We start from the raw sequence: 20,037 nt of genomic DNA on the forward strand, positions 1-20,037 counted from the left end.
GAAAAAAATATGGACTGCTACTCTGAAATATAGAGTATCAGGCATTCCATCTTCCTCCTGGTGTAACTCAGCTGAATAGTTATAAATGAGCCCCAAATCCTTCCCTGATTCACTGACAGGACTAGGAAAACACTGCAGAGCTCTGAGGTCTGTCTGTCTGTCTGCCTGCCTGTCTGTCTGTCTATCTGCCAGAGTGATGGATGTCTGTGGTGACCGGTCTGGACTTGTAGAGCTGGTAAATCAAAGTCTTGAACTTCCTCCCTCTCCCTCCTCCACCCCTCCATCCTCCTGTGGGCCTGGACCCGCCCAGGAGCAGCTGCTGTTTCCTCCGCCTGTCAGCACAGCCCTTCATCACTCTCCTTCCAAGCCTTTGTTAGTCAGAGTCAGTATGTGTGTGTGATGTGGTTCACTTGGAGAGGCAGCAGAAGAGGATCTCAGCTCAGTCATACACAGCCTTTCAGAGGCAAATAAGCCAAGTATGCACAACATGAGTGGCATGCAAAAAATCCCTCATGGTGTGCTCACAGAAAAGAATCCATCAAAAACCAACCTAACGGGGAGATACTGAGCCACAGATGTGATTCTGATTCAAAACACACAAACACCATGCAGTTTTTGTGTGGTTTCTCAAAACTGTATCCTGCCAAAGCAGATTTAATCATTGCAATCTCACATCTTTAAAGTATGCAAAAAAGGGACAGCTGATATTCTTACTGTAAAAAGGCAAATCACTTTTAGAACAAGCACTTAACAATATAATGATCCAAGATGATCAGACTCTCTGACCCTTCGCTGATGTTCTAGACTTTTGGACAATATCACAATAATTTCCCAGTACTTCCTATAGTTTCCATTTCTGTGTAGAAGCGCTGTCCTACATTTACAGCCCTGTTAAGGAAGCCAGTGAACGCCCCCACTCCACCCCCCCACACCACCAGTCACATTCCAGGTCCTCGGAGTGAAAATGCAGAAGTCAGCAAACCCTGATGACTGGGTGTCCCCATTTGCCCGGTGTGTCACATATCAGACAATCCCTGGATTCAGCACTACTGGACCAGTAAACAATGGAGAACGTTCTATGGAAGCTGCAGCACTCTGCGTCCAAAGCCCTATGGACACAAGCCCCCCTTTTAAAAAGAAGCAACCATCTATTTGGCTTTATTTCTCAGCGGCCCATGTTTTGATAGCAGCCATCTTTTTCCCTCTGTCTGTAAATAAGAGAGATCTATGACGGCCATTAGCTGGGCTGAAGTCTCATTAAGATTTGTATCAGTCAGCTGGTCTCGATGTGATGCATGTCCGGTAATGAATCAGTAAAATGTCTGCTTCAATAGATGTTTTAGTGCCTCCTAATTACTGTGGTTTGGAGGTGCCACAGTTTAAATTTGAGCCATGAGCAAATTATTTTTTTCACACACTTAGGCTTCATCTTATTAAAAATAAACTGATACAATACGTGCCAGAAGAGAATAATGACCACCTGCCAGTTGCTATAACAGCATGAAGGTTTAAACACAGACACATGACACAGTCTCTCCCATAAGAGACAAACCACCATATTCAGTGCTACAAATATAAGACATTCCAACTGTTACTTTAATCTGATAACACTATTTTAGATGGTCAAAAGTATTAATCTTTTATAAATATGTTTCTTATATGTTGGTGATATATAAATATCATTAAAAATGTAAATTAAGCTAAATTCCTAAACTATTATGTGTACAATGTAAACAAAGGTGCATAAAGAAACACCTACTTGTTGCAGTGGTGTTTGAGGTGTTTCTTGTAGCCGTCGTCCTGAAGCATGTGCTCTGGGTTGTGTTTCCTGAGCCACTCAGCTTTGTGGATATCAAAAGAGCTGGACTGTGTCTTCATCTTCTTCCCCTTTCTGCCCCGAGGGACTGGGGCAGACAAACCTGGTGGAAGAAGAAGAGGTCAAAAGTCATAGGTGCTGTATAGGAAATTAGATCATTTCCTAAATCCATCTTTGTCTAACCTATCCCTGTACCATTATCTGTTGAAAAGCAGTTAAATGTAGCTTAAAGTCTTGAGACTCACCCAGGTGATTCTGCAGCTCTTTGGTGCGTCCGTCCTCAGTAGGGGCAATCAGGTCCCACATGAAGCTTTTGATTTTGTCATCTCCACGGTAATGGACCAGGCAGTAGGCCAGCAGGGCCCTGCAGATTGACTCTACATCCCTCTCTGTAAGCTGCTTCTTAAAACGCCCATGGTTGAGAATATCCTTCCATCGACCCCACCTGGATAACAAACAAAAATTTTAGGGAAATGGGCTCACACTGAAAGTAGATACTCTCATTGTGAGACTCTATACGTAATACATTGCTCGCCTTGTGCATTTGTATCTAACTTGTATTCAAGATTTTGGGAGAAAACAAGTATCCTTCCTGTATGCTATTATACACGTTATAGTTGGTTTTCTGTCCCACTTTTTTAAAACCCATCTCACCCATAGACAAGCAGGTTCTTCTCCACTCTGAAGCACTCTGTGCGTCCGTAGCTGTTGAGGCGGTCGTGGTTTCGCCTGAGCTTAGGTTTGGTGTCGTCACTGTCGCTTTCACCCTCCGAAAGCTCTGCCAGCTCATCCTTGGTGGCGCTGAACGGCCTTGTCTGTTTTCTGACACGAGGAGTGTCGATCACCAAACTATTCTGCAGAGAGGGAATGGAGAGCAAACAAGATTTCAGCAAAGGGCTTTTGTGTCATATACTGGAGGTTTACAAATGTAGTAGAGGTCGAGGCATTATGCCTTCATAAGAGTAACGTCTTAATTATTCTTTGTTCTGTGGATTGTATCATTTGTTGTGACAGCACTTACTCTGCCATTGACCATATCCATATCAATGTCAGCCTTTTTGGCCCACTTGTCCCAGAAGTTGGGGTCATCCAGAGCAATGTCTGTGCGGTTTCCAGACGCCACAAAACTGGCCTGAAAGCAGACATCACAATCACATCAAACCATAATTAGATTTGCCATTCCCTGTGTGCCTGTATCATTAGCCACTCCTGGTCAAAAATCTAAACCAGCCAGTGATCTTGTGTTAGAGCAGTTGCATTTAACCATTTCATTCACCTTAGCAAAGGTGGAACCTCGTCCCTCAGACTCAATGGTGATGGTCTTTGTCCTGCGTTGGAGGATCTGGTCAATGTCCTCCTCACAGAATTTGGCCCCTTCATCCTCCTCATCCATGATGGCCCCGTAAGCACCACGTCTCAACAGATCCTCAATCTCCTTCTTCGACAGCTGCTGCTGCACCGCCTGGGAGGTAAGGAGAAACGAGGGCAGACAGTTAAGATCAAGAAACTACATCTAACAAATAAAAATAAACAATGCTGGCCAAACAGATTAAAAATAGAACATTGTTGAACATAATACTGTGTGAGACAAACAAAGACCAACAAAATTCACAGTGCTGCAAAATTCACATAGGCATTGGATTATTAAAACAGCCGTGTATCTAACCCCAGCAGCTGTTAAGTATACAAATACATTCAGTCAGACCAGATGTGGAAACCTGCTAATAGCTCAGCCTCCTTATAGTTCAGATAATTCTCAGAGGACACCAAATGCAGCTAAACATCCACCTACACACTTCACACAGTGTTGACACACTCCCTCACAAAGAGATTAGACTCTAATAGGATTGGTTACACTTCAAGTGGAAATTTTAAAAATGAGCTCCAAGTTTTGGGTTTTTACCAGCTCTGTTTTCTTTGCTTGGCATCCTGTTTTTGTCTGCCATCTGCCACAGTGTCCCTTTGATGTCATTCAGGACCGAGGATATCAGAAATTGTTTACTTTTATTTTGTTGGAAAGACAATTGGGAGAAACAAAACATCAATCTTTTGTCTTTTATTTTTGTAACGTCATGTTACAAACATGTTAATATTCCTGTCTGATTTTCACTATTGCAAGTACACTAAGAAGAAAGTATGGATTACAAAATGAGTGTCAAGTTATGTGTAAATGATTATCCCAGTGGCTTTTGCAGGGCTTTTGCTGTTTGCTTGCTCATTTGTGTAACAATTTGATTATGGAATAGTTGAGCAGAAAAATTTCCATGTCTAGTGAGGTCAACTTGTGAAATGGATTAGATTCATCACAAGCACTGTCTGAAAACAAACTTCTCTTTTTGAAAATTAGCAGAACATAATTTAAATGACTTTATTAAATTCCCCATTTCTGTTCCAAAATCATTTGGACAATTCTCAATCTTACCCCTCCCCCGGCGCCTCCTCCCAGGCTGTTATCTCGGCCACTCATGCTCTGCAGTACCGCTTTGTCCAGGCCCAGCTTGAGACTGGCGCGATCAAACATTTCCCGCTCGTACGAGTTCCTGGTGATCAGACGGTACACCTTCACTGCCTTGTTCTGACCGATCCGATGGCAGCGAGCCTGGGCCTGTGTTAGACAGAAAGATGTGAGTGAAAAGCAGCATGCATACAAACAGGGACTTCTCTTAGCCTTCCTTCATTATCTTCAGTTTCACCCAAGTAACACCTGCTCTTAAATGACTGATAAAACTGAGAAACGTTAACTGTATGGTAATGGCATCTGTAATTATTCAATAAGATTTGCACATGTATTCCTGATTGGACACAGTGTAAAGCACTTTCTGTGGTGATGAGTCTTGTTGGCAGGTGTTTACATGAGCAGATGTCAGACAAAGAGAAAACCATCAGTGTGCCAAAATTCTCTAATGCACAATGGCACGAATCCACAGCAGGAAATCTGTTAAGTGAGTCTGTGTGTGTGTGTGCGTGTGTCATACCTGCAGGTCGTTCTGTGGGTTCCAGTCAGAGTCAAAGATAATGCAGGTGTCTGCTGCTGTGAGGTTGATTCCCAGGCCACCAGCTCTTGTGCACAGGAGGAAAACGAAGCGGTCCGAGTCGGGCTTACTGAAGCGGTCGATGGCGGCCTGCCGCAGGTTCCCACGAACACGGCCATCTATCCTCTCATACAAGTACCTATAACACACACACGATGCATCACTATGATTGAATACACAACACAGCTGTAGTACTCATGGACTGGGCTTTTAAATTCAGCTGAAACTCTTCCTTTACTTTCTCTCCCTAGGAAAATGGCATCCTCAAAGATAAAATTGTTCCTACAAGGAGTAGTTATGCTCTTTCATCCTTGTGTCCATTCTCACCCCCTCCCACAATCCGACCTCGTGCCCTCCCCTGGGTAATCCACTTCCACTCTGGAGAAACCTCACAGAAACTCCCGCTTGTCTAATGTGGTAGAGCCCCGAGGGCTTCTGTAACCTGCTGCTGAACCCTGTCTGAGGTCTGTGCTGTGCAGCGCCTCACATGTTTACAATAGTTTAGGGTTTGCTCCTGCTGCTGGTGGGAAGCCAGAAGAAAGAAAAAGAGAGAGAGAGAGAGAGAGAGAGAGAGAGAGAGTGGCAGAAACAGAGGTGTGAGAGCAACAGAAGGACATACGAAGACAAAAACCCAAAAGAGAAGTGAAATGGAAAAGACAGACGACTGACAGTCGGGAGACTTGAGAATAAAAACAAAGATGTGAAGCAGAAACTCAAACTCCTGTTATTCTGACAATTCTAAATCATCCAATCCAATTCTAAACCTAACACCTAGTTGTAAATCCTTCCCCGTGATTGTCGCACTGAATGTTCCTGATCACTCTGTTTCAGGTTTTTAATGAGGCTTTTCGTTACCCAAGACACTGCTGACAAAGACAGAACCAGACACACACAGAGGGAAGCAAGGTGAGAGCTCATAATTTGATTTTCAAAGCAATGCTGTACATTGGCGGGGCCTTCTGTTGCACACAGTAGCTTTATGGCCATGATGTAAATCCAAATCACTGTCCATCATCTTTATCAGCTGCTGTTGTGCTCTGTGGGTGAGTAAACAAGGACTTTTCCTTTTTCATTCACCCCCAGTACAGATCTAAAAATCGATCATTTAGCACAGACATAGGAAAGAGATGTACTGCCTTAAAAAAATAAAATAATAAATAAAAAAATCATGTGATTTATTTGCTCCATTTATTATCCTTTGAACTGTAAAAATGACACAATCTGGAGGAGCTGGAGATGTTATGACTAAGGATTAAAATAGCATGTTAATCACCTCTAAAAAGATTTGACAGATTTTGGCAAACTGGTGTGATTTTGTGGGATCTGCATGGACATACAATGATAGTAAAAGATGAGAGAAAAAAAAAAATCTTCTCCCAGTTTCCCCACAGGAATTATACAATTCCCAACAGTCAAAAGACACACAGGGTTGGTGAACATTAAATTACCTGCAAGTATGAGTGCAAATGTTAACATGTTTGCCTGTATACTATACATATGTTAAATGTGTGCACATTAGTTAGTGTCACAACTGTTGTCCAGTGCATGCTGGGATATCTCCAGCCCCCTGAGACCCTGAACAGGATAATGGATGTAGAAAATGGATGGATAGATCAATAGGTGTATGTGCTGTTTTGACTCATTTGTTGTGATGGAACACCAGGCTCCATACCTCTACCTGCTAATGCTTCTGTCAGATGCTCTCACTGACCACTAGCTGTCATGTTTTACAAACTAAAATACACCATAGATAGGAATCATAGAAATCAATGCAAACCATTTACAGCCAGAAAAGTTGGCAGATGATTTTCTACAACATGTTCCAAGTAATCTTGTAATCTTAGAATTTGCACAAGATTTGGTGCTTCCTTTGAATCATTAAGAACAAACAAGGCAAGAGAATAAGAGTGACTTTACATTTTTGAGCAGCAACAGCAGCAGCTTAGTAAAGATCGAGAAGTGTTACATTGCATATGCATAAGGTACTTTTCCTTCCTGCAAGCACTTTGACAGAGGACAGCAGAAATTCCACCCATTCAGTGAACAGTGTAACTACAGACTTTGCATGATGTGTTATCTTAAATAACAAATCCTTCATCATCCATCAGCATTACCTTCTCTGAATGAGGTAGTCTTCCAAGATGTCAAGGCAGCGCACCATTTGGGAGAAGATGAGCACCTTGTGCCCTCCGGCCTTCATCTTGGGCAACAGTTTGTCAATAAGGACCAGTTTCCCGGCAGACTGCACCATGGCCTGCAGGTGAAAGTCGATGGCAGTGGGGCTATATACTTCCCTGAAGTCCTCAAGGATCTTCTCTTCTGCCCCTGTCATCGCAAAAACATGGATACGTCAGGAAAACTGTGTTTCTCATGCTTCTCATGTTTTTTTTTCCCCATAAGAACAAAACCCTTTTTTGTCGGTATAGGTGCACAGAAAGAACTTTCATTTGGAACAAATGATCCCATCTCTGAATGTTTTTCTGAATTGTTTTTGGACACCTGTGTAACATTTCTTTGTGGCATTTAATTTTCAGACAATATGCTATCTTATGGGACCCTGCATTTGCTACTGGTGACACTGCGGTTTAATTAAGAAGGGAACAAATACAAACACAGACAGCTTGAGTGCTAATGCAAATATCTAAGTAATCTGTTGAGATTTTCATGGCTTTCTCAGGGCAATGTTATCAGTATGCAATGTCTGTTGTAACAATCTCCTGAGGTATCAAATTATAGTGCGTACCTAAATCTGCTGAACTAAGCCCACAGCAATGCAAGAAGACTAAACAGGAAATTGTGTAAATTGCAGACTCACTGCAACTATGACTACCAAGATAATACCAAGATACTTTTCAGCTATATTTAACTATATTAACCTGCATTTAAACTTAAAAAGGTACCATTATACCTTTGATGAGGTAGGGGTGGTTGCAGCACTTTCTCAGCTCCATCATGGTGTTGACCAGATTGGGCATATTTGACTGGCCAGCTCCTTTAGCCAGGAAAGAGAAGTTTTTCTCTAGGATGGCGCGGTAATATTTCTTCTGAATATTGGTGAGCTCAACCTCAATGATGGTTTCTTCTTTAGGAGCCAACTTCTTCTCCACATCCTCCTTCAACCGACGCAGCATCATGGGCTTCAGGATACCCTGAAGCTTCTGCACCTGTGGACCACAAAGATGAAGAGAGTTACAGTTATGATATTCAGTAATTGCTGTGGGCTACTGTGAATGCTGTGTTTGTACCGGCTCTGACTGCAACTAAAACAGCAGTGTCATATATGTCTGTACAATTCTTTTCCATATCTAAGTTGAGAACAACTTATCGTATTCAATGATAGAATTTTTATGTTTCCCTTTCAGTTCACCCTCAGCAGTGGGCCCGCTGTCCCCAACCAGTGTTCTTTTTTTATTACACTTACAGGTTCTCATCTATCATCACTTATGTTATGTGCTGATAAAGTACCTCTTAACAGCACTAGCAACTTTTACTATTGAAAGGATTTCACATTCACACTGGCACAAAGAGCTCCCACTTTTAGTATCCAGTGTTGAACTGTAGCTGCTCCAAATATTTTAACTTTCACCGTGAGTACCACACTTCAAACAGGTTTTAGTGGTCTTTCCCCAAGCATCTCTTAAGTGCTACTCGCTAAAAATGAAATGCCAAACTGCAGGATGTAGACAAAAATGTAAAAGCTTTTTCTTTTGGGCAACTGTGTCAATACATAGTCCAACAATGAGTAGCATAATACCCCATTATCTGCTATCATTATCCACCATATGCTGGGTGTGTGTTGTACAAAATGTCACTGTGGCCTAGTTAGAAAAAGACTCACTTCAAGGGTTCCATCTGTACCAACAGGATCTTTATATCTGAACAATGGCGTGTTTCGAAAGCTCTAAGCAACAATTAAAATCACACTGTCATTTCAAACAATTTACAAACACTAAATATGGTGTTTCCTTTTAAAAGCTGTAAACCTTTAGGTGCCAAAAATGGCACCAGAACCTCAAACTATGCTGTCTGAACTTATCACGTGATACTTTTATTCTTCCATCTAAAATGTATTGTATGTTCACTGTGGCATCTCTTATAATCACAAAATGTAAAAATGTTAAAACATATTCTCTGTGTATCCATAAGGTCACCTGCTCCTCAGTCTTTAGGTCTCCAAACTCCTGCATGAAGGTGTTTTCTGAGGGGAAGCGTGCCGGCTCCAGGAAGTGAAGCAGGCTGAAGAGCTCCTCCACTGTGTTCTGGAGAGGAGTACCTGTCAGCAGGACCTTGTGCTCCTGAAAGGTACGAGAGCTGAATGTTACAGTGTTTACAAGGAGTGTGATTTGACAAAAAACCCTATATTGTAGAGAACAACAGGAAAAGCTAAACACAATGTTTTGAGAGTTGATTTCTCAACAAAACAGGATGAACTAGTTTTTAAAATACTGAGTGAAACTGTGGTTATTTAAAATCTATTTATGTACCAGGCTCATGAGCTTGAAGCCCTCCAGCAGCTTGCAGTTCTTGTTCTTGAGGCGGTGGGCCTCATCAATGATAACACAGCGCCATTCTATGGCGTTGAGTTCAGGACAGCCTCCCAGGATCATTTCAAACGTGGTGATAACAGCCTGGAACCTGTAGGCACCTCGTATCACACGGCCCTTAAGGCAAGAAGGGGAGAGATGTGGGACAAGCGTTATTAAATTGGTTTATGAAGGATTTCTGGAACAACTATTCACAATTTTTAGAGATGATATTTGTGTCATTATGCTCAAGAAATGGTATCTGTAGAAGCATGTAAGACACATTACATTTGCTTTATTCATTAATTTGTTTTATGAAATTGAATAATGCAGAATATGTACTATCATTAAAAATAGCTGTTTTCTTAGAGAATATATTGTATTGAGTATGTAATTGTTACACAGGGAAATACAGAGAAAATACTGCATAACACATGCATAATTCAAGCACATAGTTCTCCAGTGCACCCCTGAGTTGCTCTTTTTACCTGCTGACATTAGAAACCTACTAATTTGCAGCCTTATGCTGTTGACAGCAAACACGTGGCCTATTTTTAGATTTCTCTGATAATCTCAAACACACCAGTTGGGAAGCAATCTACAGTACAACCAGGACATTAGTGTGTAATGCTGTTTGTTGGTTTGTTTGTTTTTCTGTCTGGGGAGGCTTTGCTTTACCACGCCTCTCCATTTGTATCTATTGCCTTGACAACAGTCCTCAAGGGGATACTCAGTTATCCAGTAACCCCCTCCTACAGCCAGCCAGCCAGCCAACACACAGCTGTAGAGGAGCCTCCCTCTCTCTCTCTCTCTGATATGCCTGAGCAGCACTGACAGAGAGCTCCCCTTGGGGGCTGCTATGACATCACAGGGCTGCCTGGGAGACAGCCTGGTGGCGGCTCCGCTCTGTTCTGCTCTCTCTCGTCTTAATTCCTCCTACGGTTCGTTTGAATACTAAGAGCTCCTAAGTGCCTGTTGTGACACATCACGTGGTCTGCCAACCATAGAAAGCCTCTGCTCAAGGCTCACTAACTACCTACTAGTCCAGTTACTGTCGGGCATGTGCCCTTTTCTGAATCTTGTTATACGCTGTATAAGCATTTGCTAAGGGCATCATAAACAAATATATTTAATTTCAAAATCTGACAATTTTTCTTCAGCATTGATAGAGATCTAACTCTTTAGCATCACTTAAAGAGAGCAATGGGACTGAATGTTGAGTCAATGATGTCAGATTTCCAAATCTCTCAGTAATGATGTTCCACAAACAGCATCAAAACAGACCTTTTGTCTAGAGTAAACTTTTGCCTGAGTGATCATGCTGCATTCGCTGTCCTTCCACTGCTGCTTGCTTTCCTGTTTCTACAGGTGAGTAATGCCTCTGAAACAGTAATGAGTGATGCTGTTGCATTAGTTACAGAGTCTCAGTGCATCTGGGCTTTGTGTTACACATGATAATCACGTTCTGCCCGGGTTTTCAATATCCGACTCCCATTGTTGTATGCAGGCGTCGTGTTTTGAAACATATCATTAGATTACTCACAGGACTTCATGTTGCTGACACAGTGCTGCTGTTTGCTAAAAAGCACTGTGATTATTTTAATCAAAGTGAATCACTGCTTTCCACTCTAAACAGTAAGCACAGTGATGTTGCTTTCTGCTCGACTGTGTTTAAAAAGGGAAAGATTAGGTATGTGAGGATGACCTAAAAGGCCTCTCAGTCCTCATGATTCCATTTGTGTTAGATGTGTGAGGCAAGCTGTATGCTCGGCTGTGTATCGACAGCTTCTTGCCTCTCTCCTCGAGGCTTTTCTCAGGGCAAAACAACTACTGAGGTGATAAGACACACAGAAAACACTGGAGGGAAAGCAGTACTCTCTCTTAAAACATAGCTGCTTTGTTATCACTACAACTATGAGCCTTATCCTCACCTTTACATTTACTCTCACTTAAATGATACAATAAGCTCTTAGTTGTAGACAATATATATGATGCTATAAAACAGAAATTGACTTGCTACAAAAACACGTGTTTAGCCTTGAGATGACACCTTGCCAGTGTAAGAAAGGACAGAGGATTACTAGTCGGTGTTTGATTGTAATTTTTCCAGAGAGAGGAACATACTAAGAATATTACGTAATTTACTGTGTGTGCTGCACGACACCTGCACAATAAGTGTGAGATCCTGTGCTGATTTTTGCAGTACAAAGAAGAAATTTACACTCAGGTGAACTGGGAAATGGCTTTAAATTAATGAATAAATTTACTCAAGAAATTGGCCTCTTCTATGACTATGCTCAATCTATCACCTCTGCTATGAAGATTATAGATGAAAAAGATGTTGGTGCCCATTTACCTGTGCATCCCTGAAATACATCTCATACTGCTGGAGCATCTGCCTGCTGACCATGCTTCCATGGTAGACGATTACGTTGAGGTGGGTCCAAGTATGGAACTCACGCTCCCAGTTGGCAATAGTGGAGAGCGGAGCAATAATGAGGAATGGCCCCTTGATGCCCACACGGTGGATCTCCTCTAGGAATGTGATGGACTGGATAGTCTTTCCGAGGCCCATCTCGTCTGCCAGGATGCAGTTCCGTCTGAAAGGTGACGATAACAAGATTTAGGGGAGAAAAGGTGGAGACAGTGTAGGAAAATATAAAGATTATATTCCTGTACAGCATAGTACTGTATCTGGGGATGTGGTTGTTTAAAGTCAGACTATGCTGTATGAGGCATTATGTGTGTATTTACTGTGTATTTCTGTTGCATTTAACAGTACAGAGAAGTATGTGTATCACAAAAATGAAGAAATAGATAAAAGGAAGGAAAAAAAAGAAAACACAAAAAATCCCATGATACTAAAAGAATAAACAGAAGACAACATAGCAGAAAACGACATCATCAGCGATAATAACAGAGCAAAGACATGAGATACAACATAATGGCAAATGCAACTGCCTCTGCTGCGTGGTGCACTCCGGCAAACCATTTATTCAGCTGTCCAGTGGGTGGGGGTATTATGTCTTGATGCTAATTGCAACGTGCAGATATTCCCACTGGCCTCTTAAGCAGCTCTCTACTTTTGATGAATCTTTCTGCGTAGGCACACACAAACCCCTGCATGCTCACACATAACAAAACCAATTCCCAGGGTTAATGCAGGCACGCTGACACCGTGTACTCCAGATGTACTGTGCAGTGTTTCTTCCGTGGTCGTGGGCGAAGAAAAGCAATTGTTGTTGCAGCAGTGTGCACCTTGACAGGAAATTTGACTCTCCTTGCAGGCCCAACCAAATAATGTGAGTACAGCCAAATCATAGCATGGTCCACACATATACACACACAACAGGAAAAGTGATTCATTATTCATTATCTGCAGTCCCAGCGCACAGGGAAGATTCCTCTTGAAATACAAAGTGCCGATGTAAAATCTCTGAATCAGTAAATGTGCTGTAGTATTCTATCAGCACTGGATTACTGAAGCTTTACAAGCAAATATATAGAGATACTTAACATTCTGCTTATGGTGTAAGGTATATACTAAGTCTACCATTTGTCCTTCAGTATGAGGAGTATGCTAAAACTATAGGCTCTCTACGCACACTGGTAACATGCCCTGTCCCAATGCATAATAATAGTTATATAACAGAAATACATAGCACATCATTTGCCCTTTCTGTATTACATTTTGATATTGCATTGATTCCAGTAGTCCTATGATCAATAACGAGTGCTACTTTATCAGTTTTATTATATAGTTTCTTTATACAAGTTTGTTCTATATATTGTGTAATGTGTGTGTGGTTCTGTTATAAGTCTAATGACTCAAAACTTATACAATTGCAACATTCCCTGATTGAGATCAGGGTTGTAGATATTCACTCTTCAGAATGAAAGTGCTGCACATGTGTGAAGGTATGCATATACAGTACTTATAACTAACCTGTTGTACCAGTTGAAGAGGAGCCAGTTGACCCCCTCTAGCTGGTAATCCCTGAGGCTGTTGCCATTCCTGTATTCCCTCGACTGCTCCCTCTTCTTCCACAGATTGGCTGGGGGCCGCTCCTAAGTGACGTATTTACAGGGGAGAGTTTATATGGCAGTTTAGAAATTTACTATACATTTGTTTTTGGATGAACACATTTTGTAAGGAATTACTATTAAGGAAAACTATTGCTACGCTATATATAATAACAGAGAGTAATCGACATTAGGCAGTCTCTGTAAAAGTGAGATGAAACAAGCCACTGAGTAATCTTTTTAAATACATATTTAAGTACAGGTAAATAAGATAAATACAGGTAAATATAGACAGAAGATACATGGAGAGGTGCTATGAAGTAGGAAAGTGCAAAGAGGAGTGAGAACAAGGAGAAACGGAGCGAAGGTACCAACACCACGGTGCCAACCTCATCACCCCACCCAGCACAGCAACATAGTGTTAAAACTATATGAGATTTATATTTGGAAAACATATCTAAAATTTGTCTGCAACCACTCCCCTCATACAGAAGATGAATAGCCATAAGCAATAAAACGCATATTTCTACTGGAAAACAGGTGTTGTAAAGTTTGGCCTACAGTTAAAACAACAGGTATCCAAAATATGAACTATTGAGGTGGACAGAGAGGAGAATATGGCAAGAAGAAAGAATCTTAGTATAGTAGTATGAATAATATGACTGTGTAGTCCAGTTACTATATTACACAACAAATATAACCATGTTTATTGCTTCAAGGAGCAGAATCTATAAGTTATAGTTGAAAAATATGGTTCTCTTTAAATCTGTTTGGTTACTGCTTCTCCCCCAAGTTGTAGCTTTCATGGGGTGTGAGCAAAACAAAGTGATATTTCTATTTTTCCACACAACATTCACTGCTCTTTAAGTGGATGACAGCAGGTGTGTGTGTGTTTCCTAAGTTTGTTCACTTTGCTATATGAGTGTGGTCTACACAGCTTTAATATTTGGCTAATGATTCCTATTAACTTCCCCATGCAGTAAGTTTGGTGGGTGAATTGTTTACACATTCTCACCACAAATTCCTCTACAAGAGATCTGTATTGATATTCAAAAGCAACGTTTTTTTTTTTTTTTTTGGTTTTTTTTTTGTTTTTAAAGGGGGAGCTCAGTTAATAACACTTCAAAATGCCAGCAACAAATTTATGTACAATATTGAAGTGCAGTGATAAGTGAGGAATGTGGGTGGGCATGGCTTACCACCCTGCGCGAGTCTGGCTTGGCTGCCTGCAGCTGCTCAAACTCTTCAATTTTGCTCTGATCTACGTCGTCCTTCAGCTCCCAGGTGCTATCCTCGTAAGGCAGCGAGCACCACTTCACCAGGTAGTACACCACCTCCTGCAGGAGGCAGAGAAGAATTAACACTGAAAAAGACGAGAGCAAGGCCAGGCTCTGCTTTTATAATATTAACAAAGGCTGCAAGGAAGCCCATTAGGAAGGCCTTGGGCACTTCTGTGATACAAAGACATCGCTAGAGTGGAGAATATATTGAAAGGAAAAGGACAAAAAACTGAAAAAGTAAAACGCATAGATACAAATAAATACACTTACGCTGCTAACAGATATGATTACCAAATGAAAGAGGATTTGCTTTACCTCTCCTGTGTCTTTGTCCTCACAATACGACACTTCCAGCACTCTGTCTACCTCTACATAGTCAGGGTTAAAGGGCTCCTCTTCCATCTGAGAGACAGAAAGAAAGACAAGAGCGAAGGAGAGAGAGAGAGAAAAGGAGAGAATAAACTGTGTGCCCACTCACCATCTGGAATCTGAGACGAGCATCACTACTGTATCAACTGAGTGAGTAAAGAGATTCAAATATATGCACACAGATGTGGCTGCCCACACAAACAAAACACACTAAATATATTAAATATGCACATACACAATATTTATATGCATATACACTAAACACACGCATTGTAGAAGACTATATTGTGAAAAAACACACCTTCTCATATATTTGCATACACAAAGACAGCAGGACCACACACACAAACAGTCACACAGCCTTACATCTGCAAAGAAGAGTGCCCTCTGTGCTTGTTTCATCTTGAAGCGTTTGATCTTCTGCTGAATCCTCTTGTCCTTCTCCAGCTGTTGCTCTGTGGCCCACTCACAGTGTAGGTAGGAGCTGCACACAAACACACACACAAACACACAATCAGACTTAGGTGAGAAACCCTGAAAAACACATTCTTAACAGTGTTTGGGGTGACGACTGAGATTAGCAGGTGTGAACACAGACTACAGATGTGGTCACAGGGTCTTTTACTGACATGCTATTCGCACAAATACGACTCCTCGGTCATATGTTGTTTATGAAATTTCAAAAGTGAAATTCATATTTCTACCCTTTTTATCATTAGGCTGAAAACATAATGAATTCAATCTGGCTGATGACAGATTATCTGTCATGTGAAAAGAAATTATTTCTCTGGGAGGCTGAGGTAGTAAACCTATGGTTCATAAATCCTAATTTCCAAAACTCTCAGACTGATTGCTGTTGGAAGGAGCTAGAATTTTTAATAATGTCCCTGAGTACATAGGAGAGAAATTAAATCACTGTTTCAAAATTTGATGATTACATGGCAATACTGAAAGCTTTCCCAGGGACGTCTGAGATGCTTGTATGTTTGTGTAATCACATAGTCCTTATTCAGCATCCTTTCGCAAAGCCTTCAGGAAATCTGTTCTGAAGGCGTCTAAGTTTTAAGAATTTAGAAGGAAGTTAAGTGCAACAGTAATGTCAGGAACAGTGTCTATTTAAATAGATCACATACTTGCTTGTGCTGAAATGATTATAGGCCACATACAAGTGATTTTTTTTCATTCAATCTATCACTAGTTAAAAATGATCACTGATCTAAAATAAAATAAAATGAAATAAAAACCTACAAATATCTACCTACAATTAAAAACTAACCACAAGGAACCTATTGCTGAACAGTGGACTTACTAGTTTTTGTATTTCACAAAAAACTCTTCCACTTCGACCACCACTCCTGGAGAGACCTATGGAGAGATTTAACAGATAAATATATAATTAAAGACAAATTTCAAACTGAGTTTGTTTATTACTTGGCTAATTTATGCCGTATTATAAAGCCAAAGCAGCATATGTGTGATAAAAAGATGTTAAAAGATACCAAATATGCTGACAACATTATTTATGGTGATAAATAATTCAGATCTCACTATCAAGCAAAATAATTGCAATGGCACCCTTAATCATAACTGTGTTGCAATTTATCTTTACAATCACTGAGAACCAGGAAAAAAACATGACAGCAGTAAATGATTATTACCTCCTTCTTAACGATTCGAGAAGACATGATTTTGTCAACAACAGCAGCATCCTCTTCACTGGGATTCTCCTACAAATACAGTGAACATGAAACATTTAATGTCAAGTGTGTTAACAGTGTCCCCAAGCATACATTTGCATAAGCCTAAGGACACTTAATGCAAAAGCCATGCACAACAAATTTTTTTTTCTTCTTTTTTTTTCTTATCCAAATCAATGTCTAATGTTACAGGCTGTCATATGTTGCACAGATTGTAAAGCTCTCTGGTAAATTTGTGATTCTGGGCTACATAAATAAAACTGACAACTAGAAAGGTATAATTAATTTGTAAAACATGTGGACTTTACATTGCTAGAAAGTATTTTTTGGCCAGAGCTGCCATCACAATTCTCTGCTGTTGCATGTAAATTATTAAAAATGGGCACTGAATATGTATCTTCTCTCTTTGAACAGGCGTACTGCAGGGGTCCTGGTTCGTACGTCACAATTTGGTGGTGCAAAGAACAGGCTGTGCTGCACTTCACTGTAACCGTGTTGTTGTTGTTCTTCAAAATGTGTTATTTTCAACACATTTTTTGTGCATCATTGCAAGAAAAAACAAAAAAACAATCCTTAGCACAGATTATTGTTTGTAAGCAAACAAATACTCTAAGTCATAGGATTTATCAGCAGTGAAATTAATCTGGTTGTACTCTTTACTCTGGTGCAGGGTTTTTCTTTCTTTTTTTTAAATGAATGAATTAAATAAATTCGACTTCTGAGCTACGTGGGAGTTGTCAGAAGAAATCCTTACTACAAAGAGTTGAAGAGCAGGCTCCTTGGATGCTGCAGTGTTGGTTTTCTTGGCTTTGACAATAACCTTGACCTCCTCATCTGACAACCTGGCCTCCAGCTCCTCAGCATATTTCTTTCTCTTCACCTGCCGATTAGATCTCCTCTTCTAGAAAAACAAGACAAGGAGAGAGAAGCACATTTACAAAAATATTGAGGTGATCTGGATTACTTCATACATACATCTTTTCACTGATGAATAACAACATTACTTTAGGATGAAAGGTTGGTTATCTTCCACAGGTGGACTGAAAAAAAGAAACTATCAGAGCCACTTGTCAATAATTACACTAATGTTTTTATTATATATTTCCTTACCTTCCAATGTCACAAGTGGCTCTGATAGTCAGTAGTAAGTCCAAAGTTGCAACAGGTATGATCTAGATGTGGACACTGCTGGCACTAATGAATGACCAATCATCATCTCGAGCACGTACTGTACAGTACAGTTTACTGTCTGCTTCTTATGCAACACTATATACGGTACTATGCACAAGTTTTAAGGCACTTAAGATGTTTAGATTTTTATCAGTCAATACCATCAGAGGAGCATGTAACTGGTCCCAAATTCATTCTGCAGCTTGACAACAACTGCCAACATTAAGCCACAGTCATATCCTTAAATGACTACATCCAATTTCAGATACAAGAACAAGGAGTCCTGCATCAGATAATATGGCCCCCCCAGAGTCCTGATCGTAGAGTCATGGAGTCAACCTGGAATCACATGAACCCACAGAAGAACTGAGGCAAGCTCTCCAAGACGCTTGGAACAACCTGCCAGGTATGTTGAAAAACTCTGTGCCAGTGTTCGGAGGAGAACTGGTGTTGTTTTAAAGGCAAAAGGTGGTCACCCCAAATAGTGATCTGATTTAGTTTTCTTTCTGCTTTCTGCACTACACTGTATGAAGTTAACTGATAAGGAAAAATATTCATGGCATTATTTTTTCACACTTTACTTTTAGTGCATAAAAGTATGCTGCAGCACCATGCTGATGAATACTCTCCCTCAGTGTGCTTATTAACCAACACTGTCTCAGTATGTAACAGCAAAAGCATCAAAGTCACTACTTTCCACGTGTGACGTGTCATTGAAGTTACCAGAGTTTTGCAGTAAACCACATTGTAAAAACCACACAGTACACACTGTTCCCTCAGTTGTGAATAATGACTGATTTATTGTAAAGGCTCTCAGTGTGAGGCTACTTCCTGCTTAGCTTAGCTCAATCATCCTGCTCGTTCACTTATCACAAGTTGATGTCATGTTATATTTCTTGGTAGTGCATGAAAAACACGGATGTCAAAAATATTTTACCTCAACTGATATTGAAAATGATAATATAGGTTTTAAAATCCCAAAGGTCATGAACAAACATAACACATGAATGCCCTTATTAAATTTCAATATAGCAAGTAAGAAACAGTGAGTCAGAACAAACTAGTGTTTTTTAAAATCCAGCTTCTTTCGATTCCTTCCTGTCAAGCCTTTATAATTATCATATGCGTGGGCTGCTGTATCCTGCATCAATACACGAGCCCCTCCTAATGATAATATGTAGTTAATTAGGAATAAATGCCACTGAGCCAAAGTTAATTAGGTGTGGAGTATAATATCCCCATGGAGATATACCCTCACATCCCCAAACCAAAGCTGACCAGAAGCTGGAAAGTCAAACCTGCCATACGCTATGACAATAGGTCCGAACCCCTGAGGAGGCCATGCTTCTTTTCTAGCTGTCGGCCACGCTACTTTGACTTCTTCCACAGGATCATCCTAAATGAGTCATCAACAGACTGTTTTAATTAAGGCCAGGGGCGCCATTTAACGAGGGTAATTATATCACAGGCACTAGTCCGGATAGGATGCAAAAAGGAGAGAGAGGCGGTGGGGTGAAGGAGGAGACAAAGTCACATCATTTCTCTGGATTTGATATAATAACGTGATAATTTAATTTAGCAAAGTATTAGGTTTTTGAAAAGAACTAAGAACAAAAACTGGAGAATTTAAATTTCATTGGCTGCGTTGGCAACAGTGCCTCCTTTCAAATGAAAAAATTAAGTAACGCTGAACATCCAATTTAACTGTCATTAGTGTTATATTTAGGTGCATGCACGTGTACAGGAAGGTGCTCTATTGTCAATGCCTTGACCTAGATAATGCCTTTCTGCTGTCAGTTGGCTCCATCTCAGATAAGAATGTGTACTTGAGATAGCCACCCACTGTATGACCTCTACATGAACCAGAGAGTCAATCCTCCTGAGCTCAAACTAAAGCTGTGAAGCCTTCCTCGAGGCTCAGCAGCGGTGTGAACACTCAGGTCGAGGACACCACTTCACTCACTGTCTTGTATCAGAGCTGAAACAGAGCCGGCCTTTCCCTTCATTCTCTTTCAGCAGAGGTCTGACACCACAGGTAATAACACTAACCTAACACCATATCTGAATAGCGTGGGGGGTTAAAAGCCCAAATTCCCACCTAAAATACTGTGTTATCTCGCAGGTGAG

General features: G+C 40.7%; 1 protein-coding gene across 9 annotated transcripts in view; it reads right to left on the reverse strand.

The window, feature by feature from the left end:
- The window catches only part of chd9 (chromodomain helicase DNA binding protein 9), a 71,067-nt gene that overhangs the window by 13,949 nt on the left and 37,081 nt on the right, over positions 1–20,037 (reverse strand). For all 9 annotated transcript variants that reach the window (XM_018666729.2, XM_018666728.2, XM_018666727.2 and 6 more), the window contains 19 exons: positions 17,495–17,641; positions 16,702–16,770; positions 16,353–16,408; positions 15,410–15,527; positions 14,990–15,076; positions 14,594–14,731; positions 13,318–13,439; positions 11,728–11,971; positions 9,333–9,509; positions 9,000–9,143; positions 7,757–8,012; positions 6,963–7,173; positions 4,792–4,987; positions 4,239–4,421; positions 3,093–3,278; positions 2,838–2,948; positions 2,471–2,670; positions 2,062–2,261; positions 1,760–1,919 (listed from right to left, as the gene is read on the reverse strand). In XM_018666729.2, coding sequence (XP_018522245.1) covers positions 1,760–1,919; positions 2,062–2,261; positions 2,471–2,670; positions 2,838–2,948; positions 3,093–3,278; positions 4,239–4,421; positions 4,792–4,987; positions 6,963–7,173; positions 7,757–8,012; positions 9,000–9,143; positions 9,333–9,509; positions 11,728–11,971; positions 13,318–13,439; positions 14,594–14,731; positions 14,990–15,076; positions 15,410–15,527; positions 16,353–16,408; positions 16,702–16,770; positions 17,495–17,641 — 3,005 coding nt within the window. The remainder of the gene's footprint in view (positions 1–1,759; positions 1,920–2,061; positions 2,262–2,470; positions 2,671–2,837; positions 2,949–3,092; positions 3,279–4,238; positions 4,422–4,791; positions 4,988–6,962; positions 7,174–7,756; positions 8,013–8,999; positions 9,144–9,332; positions 9,510–11,727; positions 11,972–13,317; positions 13,440–14,593; positions 14,732–14,989; positions 15,077–15,409; positions 15,528–16,352; positions 16,409–16,701; positions 16,771–17,494; positions 17,642–20,037) is intronic.

Source organism: Lates calcarifer, linkage group LG2, assembly GCF_001640805.2.
Source record: "Lates calcarifer isolate ASB-BC8 linkage group LG2, TLL_Latcal_v3, whole genome shotgun sequence".
Lineage (NCBI taxonomy): Eukaryota > Metazoa > Chordata > Actinopteri > Centropomidae > Lates > Lates calcarifer.